Genomic DNA, 9,635 nt, shown 5'->3' with positions numbered 1-9,635 from the left:
CGGCGGTGATAGAACTCTTCACCGCCGGCTCATAAATCAAACAAGGGGTGAAGGTATCACTGCTGGTTCTTTAAATGGGCTGGCGGTGAAGGGTGCTATCACCGCCGGCTCGTATAAGAGCCAGCAGGGATAGCCCTCCACAGTACAAAACCCCCTTACTCCCCTCCCCCTCCTTCCACCCGACGCCCTCCTCTCCTTCCTCCACTGTTGCAACCATTTTTCTTCCAATTGCTCAAGAAAACTCCTATTTTTGAAGGATACACGTTAACATCTTATTTTGAGGTTGGTCAATCCTTTAAATTCTTAGCTTGTTTCTTTGACTAGTTTTTGAAATTTGGCATGAATTTGATGGAGAGACTCTCTTCAAATTTGAAAACCCATTGAAATTTGTTTGAATCAAATCCAACACAAAATAAATATTTTCATAATCCGCCATAGGTTCAAACCCACACCTCCTCCTCTCCTGCTCTTGCCCAATCCTTGTAGACTAACTCCCCCTATCTCCACTATGGACTGATTGTGCGCCCATGTCATCCTCGGTCATAAATGGTCCAATCGCATCATCAAGGCGTCCTCTATGCTTACTGACACGCGTCTTCCCATATGTCTGATGTTGATAGGAAGGCTCATCATGCTATAGACTTCTTTATGACCCCACCGCCCATGCTGCCTCCGCATCGACCCCACCGCTACCTAGCTATTTACCTTATGCTTTTTATGAAAATGTAAGTGAAGCCCCAATAGATCACTTTGTGTTTAGTGCTTCCACCACCTTAGTATATAGAGGACCGATGGCTATAAAATAGCCATGAAAGCACTGCCGCCCCTCTCACCTTGATCACACCCACACTATTGCCTCTTTCTCCTCTCACGCAGGCTCGGACCGCTTCAATCGCTCCCCCCCCGCGCCTGCCTGAAGGACCATTGCAACACCTCTAGTAAAGTTGCTACTACTTCATGCGTCCATGGCTACTTTTACATGTCATCTTTTCCATCAAAATTTATGGTGGAGGTGGACTCCAGCTACCTCCAACTGTGGTTTCTTATTAGGGCTCTTCACTGTTTTTGTGCATGCATGGGTTTAAAGCTTGAACAATTGATGCATATGAATCGGTATGTGTGCCGCTGGAATTGGACAACCGACGCATAGGAAATAGCATGTTCCTTTTGAATTTGTATATCTTATATTTATAAAATCTTTTTTCGCAAAAATAATGTTTGATGTCAAAAATTTACAAAAATTTACTTATCCCACCACCTCAAAGGCAGACCTTTAAATTTTGTCAATTCAAATGACAAAAATAGAACATTGCCATTTCAAATAGCAAGATATCCCTTTTGTGTACATCACATCTTCAAAAATTCATATGAGCCTGGATGAAGATAAAAGTTTTATGAAAATCGTAGCATTCGACAAGGTATATCACTCTATAGTTCACTGTTTGTTTCTTTTGAAGCCTTTTTGGCACTGGAATAATTGATAAATATTAAAATCTCCATTTGTAGATCTAAATATTGCATTGATTATTCTGGGATCAAGTTGGATTTAAACAGAAATGTAGAGAACCACAACGATGTAAATCTTGTCGAGCTCTACGATTTTCATATAAATGTTATGATCTTTTTATGACATATATACTGGTATCTAGATGTCCTCAATTTATTTTCATATATACGACCACTGTGGCAATAGTTTACATTAACATAGTTACCATTAAAAGATATAAAACTTTGTTTTTCACTACCTTTCATTCAAAACGATAAGAGCGCCAGAATAAACGATACAATATTGAGATCTACAAATAGAGATATGAAAGTTTTATCTCGGTATGAAAATGGACTCGAATGGGCAAAAATGAACGAAAGTTGCTGTTCTCGTTACGTTGAGCCCTATGATTTTATATAAATTCTTTGTCCAGACTCTTATGACAAAAGTTATGATTTTTTGAAGATGTGCTACGCACAAAGGGATATTTATATTTTGCCGTTTGAATTGGTGGAATTTATATCACGCCAATTTATTTGGAGTTGGCTGTATAAGAATATTTCTCCTCGGAAAAAGGTACAAGTATATTTTTGTTCAAAATTTGACTCCAGATATTATTTTTTACAAAAAAGGATTTAAAAATATAAGAATTCCGTTCCTTTAGATATGTAGGCCGTCCCATGTGATTGGCCCAGTGCTCGGTCACTCTCACACACACACACCTCGCCAAGTCGCTAGCGACCGAAACCTGGCCCGAACCGCCTCTGAGAACAACCCATTCCGTAGGCTCGGCCCAATTGCAAGTCGCCGTTGCGTGCCCCACTTCCTTGCTTTATCGTGTCCATCCACGGCTGCGCCAGCGCCGCGTCGCGCCGTGGCTGTGCCTATCCTCTCCTCGGCCCTGGCACCTCCACGGCGACCCCACCACCCCCACCTCCCCTCAGCCGTTCCCAAATCGCCCTTCCGCTGAAACGGGAGCACCGCCGCGGCGCCCCCAAACTCCAACCCTCCCCTGAACCCTACCTCCTCCCTCCCCACCCCACGCCATGGGCCCTCTCCCGCCGCCTCCTCCCGCTCTTCCTCCGCCGCGGCGCCCCCGCCGCCCGCGCGCTCTCCACGGCCGCCGCGCCCGCGGCGGCGTTCCCCTCGGAGGATGAAGAGGAGTCCGTCACCGTCAAGGGCGTGCGCATTTCGGGCCGCCCGCTCTACATGGACATGCAGGCGACGACCCCCGTGGACCCGCGCGTGCTCGACGCCATGCTCCCCTTCAACCTCTCCCGCTACGGGAACCCGCACTCCCGCACCCACCTCTACGGCTGGGAGTCCGACGCCGCCGTCGAGGAGGCCCGCGCCCGCGTCGCCTCCCTCGTCGGCGCCGACCCGCGTGAGATCTTCTTCACCTCCGGCGCCACCGAGTGCAACAACATCGCCGTCAAGGGCGTTATGCGCTTCTACCGCGACCGCCGCCGCCACGTCATCACCACGCAGACCGAGCACAAGTGCGTCCTCGACTCCTGCCGCTACCTGCAGCAGGAGGGGTTCGAGGTCACCTACCTCCCCGTCCGCAGCGACGGGGCTCGTCGACCTCGCGCAGCTCGAGGACGCCATCCGCCCCGACACGGGGCTCGTCTCCGTCATGGCCGTCAACAACGAGATCGGCGTCGTGCAGCCGCTCGAGGAGATTGGGCGCATCTGCAAGGAGAAAGGCGTGCCGTTCCACACCGATGCCGCCCAGGCGCTGGGGAAGATCCCGATTGATGTGAACAGGATGGGGATTGGGCTCATGTCTCTCTCGGGGCACAAGATTTACGGCCCCAAGGGCGTGGGGGCGCTCTACCTTCGCCGGCGTCCGCGTATCAGGGTGGAGCCGCAGATGAGTGGTGGTGGGCAGGAGCGTGGCATACGCAGTGGCACGGTGCCTACACCGCTTGTTGTTGGATTTGGTGCTGCCTGTGAGATTGCGGCTCAGGAGATGGATTACGACCATAGGTGGGTCAATGCTCTGCAGCAGAGGCTGCTCGATGGCATCCGTGCTCAAGTCGATGAGGTTGTCATCAATGGAAGCATGGAGCACCGTTACCCAGGCAACCTCAACTTGTCATTTGCATATGTGGAGGGGGAGAGCTTGCTGATGGGGCTGAAGGAGGTGGCTGTGTCGAGCGGTAGTGCCTGCACTAGTGCCAGCTTGGAGCCCTCATACGTGCTGCGGGCTCTCGGGGTGGAGGAGGACATGGCGCACACCTCAATTCGATTTGGTATTGGCCGCTTTACCACTGAGGAAGAGGTTGACAGAGCAATTGAGCTCACTGTGCGTCAGGTCAAAAAACTCCGTGATATGAGCCCACTCTATGAGCTGGCCAAGGCTGGTATTGACCTCAAGAGCATTGAGTGGTCTCAGCACTGACACAGTTTTCATGACAATCAGTCACCTGAAAGTGCTGTAGATGTACACGACGGATCGCTTATGTAGGTATATGGCTCTTAGCTGCCTACTCTTTGATATATCCTGTTTTCTTTCAAAAGGGAAGGTGTCATGTGATAAAGTAATCTTGCACCTAATTGGCATATCCTCAATAAAATTTTGATCTATGACGACATGTGCAATGTTTTCCTATTGATTTGTTCTGAGAATACATTTGTCCCTGCAATAGCTTCTCTGGTGCTGAGTTAACTATTGATCAATTTAGGAAAGTGCAACATAGTTAGATGTTGTTTTTCATCTAGATGCAATATTCAGGACAAGAGGAAATAAGAATCAGGCCGTGCATCTTAACATGTTTGCTCAATCTAAGATCCTAGCAATGTTATTTTTTGTTATGTTTATACGTGACTTTGCAAGCACCTGTCCACGTCAAGAAAATGGACAACATACTGTCTTGCTTTCAGGATACAAATGCAAGATTCACCAGGCTAGGCCCTGGACCCCTGGTTAACAAGGTCCCAGTTTTGTAATGCCTATGTTATTGTTTATTTGGAGCTGTGGTTTGGGGACTTTTGGATTTAATTCAAAGTTGTACAAAATCTGTAGAATTCAATTCCAAATCTTTATCGAATTCTCGCCCTAAATTTTTCCTATGGAAGTTTGAGGGCAAGTAACTTAACATGATGAGCTAAAATGGCAGGATGTAACCATGTGAACAGATCTTTCCTTTGTTTGCTTCTCATTGAAATTGCAGTGCTTAAATAGTTCTAGTTAATATCTGGTCCAATTGGTTACTACTGGGTTAAACTTAAACATTTCATATGTTACATTTGCCATTGCTTTCATGAGGAATGGATCTCCACTCATAAACTATATTACGCTGTTGCAACATAATTGGTTGTCTCTGATTAATCTGTTGTCATCTAAACAACACTAAATTGCATGCCTTTACCCACATACACAAGATGAAATTAAATACTGTAGACCATGTGAGATTCAACAAGTGTTTGGTGCTAACTAAGCTGGACTCTGCTAAACAAGATCAAATTTTGTTGAGTGGGTGGGGAGGGATGTTTTGTGTGAGTGGGTCGGGGAGGGCTATTTGGGATTCTTATTTGTTCTTGTACTCCCTCTAATCCAACCATACAGTAAATGTTTTTTTATGGAACTTTGAGGGTAGGTTAAACATGCAGCTCAAGTATGGATCCATAGACTAAAATTGCAATGCCTAGCCATGTGACCAGATCTGGCCACTGTTTGCTTCTCTCTGAAGTTGTAGTGTTGAACTTACAGCCTACCTGATAGAAGACCCATTTGTTTACCAGTGGGCTAACTTAACATTTCATATGTTTCATATAACCCGTGTTTTCTTTCTTGAACTATCAAGGGTAGGAACTGTATTAATTTGCGACAACAAATTACTTGGTTGTGCCTGATTAATCTGCTGTCTGTTGTCAGTGTCCTCATCTAGATAGCACTACCTTGATAGGAACCGTACTAATTTATTGTGACACAAGGTTACTTGGTTATGCCTGGTTAATCTGTTGTTTGTCATCGGTGTCCTCATCTAGATAGCACTGGGTTGCAGGGTTTTACCTGCAGATAGCATGCTAGTTCATCTGAACATCCCAATCCAGCTATTGTGTATACCTATTCCTCTACTGTCCATCCTGGTGTATTGGTGAATTTCAGTATGCTCCTTGCATGATCACATCTGTTCTTGGCCACATGTTCAATTATTACTTGTCAGTGTCCTTTTTACCCCTCATCATTTGCATACGCTCCTTGGGGTACTACTGTTTAGAAGCCATTATCCATATTTTCTTTGTCTGGCACCCATTTATTCATTTATTGGTATTACTGGATGTGATCACTGAATTAGTGATTTTGGAAACCAACACAATTGATCTTGAAAGGACAATTTTCTCAACCATATTATGCTTATTTATTTAAGTTATGATATTATTGATGTACAGTTTTTTTGGGGGTCAAATTTGGCACATCAATTTCACATGTCTAATCTAAACATTCAAAGATCTTGGTAGTTGTTATCAATTGTTTTCAAGTGTTGGCAGCACACGTCATAAATTTGTTCTTGCAGGGACTGTGTAATTTCATTTGTGATATTTCTGCCAGAAGCCCACAATGTGGCTCACATCATTTCTCTGCATACTCTGTGGCTATATTTGCATGACACTCTAGACTCTACAAATAATCCTTTTTTAGGGTCTGGTTCTTATTCTGCTTTTTTTTTAATAGCCTTATTCTGCTTGTGAGTTTTTCTTGGTGACTATTATCCTCTCGAGACCATATGAAGTCATTACCTATATTTCCTAGTTCCTAAAATATAATCTACATGAGGGCAAGATACCTAGAGCTGATTAAACACCACCAAAATAATTGGGTTCCCAATTTATAAATCTTGCTTTGGTCAATTGCTCATGCCATTGATGTGGAATTGCTGATCATCTTGTATCATCGGGATTATTGTCAATACATTTAGTACAGGACTAATCTCAATTCTAATTTGGTGCCCTCATGTTGGAACTCTTTCAGGCTTAATGTATGGTACGGTGAAGATATTCCAGTTGGTGGAATCATTTCGTACCTCTGTTTAGACTATTACATGATTCACATCATGTTATACAGGAACAATCCATCGTTTGGCTCTCAGACGGGCTGAGATGTATTCTGGAGGGTTAGCTATGTTTTCTGTAAGGTAGAGTATCTTGACACAAAATAAGGATACTTCAAATACTTGGTAATGTATCATCTGAAATACAGTTTGAAGTTGTGAGAAGTGACCGTGCTGTAAATATATTTTGGTGCTGATATAAATTGCTGTTATTTCCTCCAATGGGTTAGTGATTATGTTTGGTTTTTGTCCGGTTTCAAATCTATATCAGAAATGATTTTTTTCCTGATACGAGGCTTGCCCCATTTCCGTTTCACGATGGAAATACCAGATGTTCGGTATTTTTACACGAGGGTTTGAGATGAAACGGTGAAAGCCACGTCCCAGGATTCCCAGGAAACAGAGCTACAAGTCCAGTATGACAGGCGCTACTCGCTCTATTACAAAAGCTAAGTTTTCCAACAAGTTTCGCGGAGACCAAAGCTACTTCCTGTAGCCAGCATCGCCTCTTCAAAATACATCTGGACATAGACCACCCAGCTAGTGGCGGAGTCAGGATCCTGGAGTTGGCTATTCCCATCTTCTAACAAAAAAGAAAATGCTGCATCAATATTGATAATTCACTAATTCCTGCCTGTCCGCCGCTCTTTGCCCCCAATGTCTTCAAATCAATTGACTTGTTCCTTCATTTTGCAAAGCTCTTGTGGCAATACACACTAAGATAGTGTTTGGTTATGGACTACAAACGTAAACGCAAATGGAAACGAAATACAGCGCTAACGGTAATACCAGAGCTATATTTGAAGAGGAAGGCAAGTTACAAGAATCTGACTGTGATCCGTTTACAGCGGATGTGCAGCGGTAACACTTTTGAATAGGTTGTAATCTGATTACGGGGTAATGGATTACAGGTCATGTAACGTAATCTCTTGCCTTCTGCAATGTTATCTATTTACGTTACAAAACAGTGAACCAAACGTTATCTAATTAACAGCTCTTCCGGAACTTTGGATTTTGGGGAACGTTGAATGGGGGAAAGAGGAACCGAATCGAGAGAGGACTCGGCGGCGACGGTGACGTGTGGCGTGCCTGGCCGACACAACGAGAGTCCGAGACATCGAGAGCGCGAGTCCAAGGGAGGCAAGGAGCAGTGCTGTGGGAGCTGTTTTGGGCCACGACTTATGGGCCAGAGCTGGCCTGGTGGGAGGATTGTGTTTTGTTGGTTGTGTCGGAGAGATTGTATGGGCTAAATTATGTGTTGTGAAAAAAAGTTGGGTATTCCTTGGAATACCTAGGAATCCAGTGCACCCAGCTTTCCTTTTCCATCCACATGGCCGAGCTTCGGGGTGGAGGGCGAGGTGTTCTGCACTTAACCCTGCAAATGGTTTGGGCTGAAATAACTTTAACAGTTTGGATTTTACTTTGGGCTTCCTTAGCTTGGGTGCTAATGGGCCAACACTGCTAACAAATTCACTTGGTTTGGGCTCCACCTCCCTAGCAGTTTGGTGTGGTGTGGTGAGGGATAGTTATTATTGGAGTTCTAATGGGTTGAACCTGTGGGTTCCAACTGCTAAAAGATCCGCTGGCCTCCGCCTCCGCCTAACCCTGCAAATGGTTTGGGCTGAAATAACTTTAACAGTTTGGATTTTACTTTGGGCTTCCTTAGCTTGGGTGCTAATGGGCCAACACTGCTAACAAATTCACTTGGTTTGGGCTCCACCTCCCTAGCAGTTTGGTGTGGTGTGGTGAGGGATAGTTATTATTGGAGTTCTAATGGGTTGAACCTGTGGGTTCCAACTGCTAAAAGATCCGCTGGCCTCCGCCTCCGCCTGACCGCCTCCGGCCTCCCTCTCCCGAGATCCCGCCGGCCTCCGCCTCCGCCTGACCGCCTCCGGCCTCCCTCTCCCGAGATCCCGCCGCCGCCACCTCCGCCTCGCCTCCCTCCCTCCCCATCCCGAGATCCCGCCGCCACCACCTCCGTCTCGCCTCCCTCCCTCCCCATCCCGAGATCCCGGCCAAGGACCCGGCAGGGGCGTCGTCGTCGTCGGCAGGGGCGTCGGCAACTTCGACCCGGCCAAGGACCCCGCCAAGTACAACCTCGTCGACCCGCCGGAGAGGAACACCGTCGGCGTGCCCGCCGGTGGGTGAACGGCGATCCGGTTCAGGGCGACGACAGGGTGCTTCGCCGGCGACGAACATCCGACAGGGGTATGCCTGCCTATTCCCCTCCCTTCCCATCCTGCTGCGCGAAATCAAACACCCAAACCCCTAACGTATGGTATTTGTATTCGGATCTGACCATGATTTTACCTACTAAATTCGATCTTTTTACAACGTTGGTCCAGTATGCTAATCCACCGATCAATGTGAAGGCTGACTTCGCTTCTGTGACCGATCAATGTTGGTCCAGTATGCCTACCTATTCCCCTCCCTTCCCATCAATGTGTAGTCTCTAGAAAATGATTCACCCCCCTGGTCCTATTCTGTTAGAATTATTGTCTGTAGCCAATCTTGGCTCTAGAAATTGTGCAGCTTTTGTAGCTAAGTTTATTATACGAAACTGGTCAATTATTCCACAATTATCTTGTGATTTCACTTTGCATCAGTGGAAAAGTGATGTGCTTTCCTTTATGTCAAGCAGAGGCTGCAGGATTTCAGAAGTTCTGCTGACCTGCTCCAATCTTTCGTTGGCGCAACTGCTATATTTTGGATATAATTAACTCATTTTCCAAACATAATTAAGCTGCAAATTGGCAGGCCATTGCTACTTGCTAGTTTAATACATTGCTACTTGACCAGTCTCTTTTGCTTTTTTTTTTACCTTGATTGATTTCAGCATGGCCGAACCATCATTGATTTGTAGGTATTAGTAGAACCGCAAAATTTTTGAAGGAGCAATTAGCGGTAATTACATGCCAGATTGGTGTGTGTTGATGCTTTGATGCAAATCATTCTTTTGTGCCCATGGGGATTTGGAGTTGGTCATGTTTTACGTCAATGATAGGTAGTGATTACTGTTGAGTATTTTATTTGAACATGTCCTTAGGAGTGCACAAGACAGAAGTAGTTGTTTCTGTTGAGATTCACTGACT

The 9,635-nt window shown here is 45.8% G+C and overlaps 1 protein-coding gene across 1 annotated transcript; it reads left to right on the top strand.

The window, feature by feature from the left end:
- The first annotated feature begins 1,075 nt into the window (after window positions 1-1,075).
- Window positions 1,076-6,765, top strand: LOC101757646 (cysteine desulfurase, mitochondrial-like). Its single transcript, XM_012843650.2, is given in 5 exon segments — window positions 1,076-1,113; window positions 1,507-1,576; window positions 2,273-3,058; window positions 3,060-3,956; window positions 6,465-6,765. Coding segments are annotated over 4 exon segments (1,725 nt in total). The 3' UTR covers window positions 3,891-3,956; window positions 6,465-6,765.
- The last annotated feature ends 2,870 nt before the right edge of the window (window positions 6,766-9,635 follow it).

Source organism: Setaria italica, chromosome II (genome assembly GCF_000263155.2).
Source record: "Setaria italica strain Yugu1 chromosome II, Setaria_italica_v2.0, whole genome shotgun sequence".
Lineage (NCBI taxonomy): Eukaryota > Viridiplantae > Streptophyta > Magnoliopsida > Poales > Poaceae > Setaria > Setaria italica.
The sequence above is the reverse complement of the archived record's forward strand: the minus strand, read 5'-3'. Positions and strand labels throughout refer to the sequence as shown.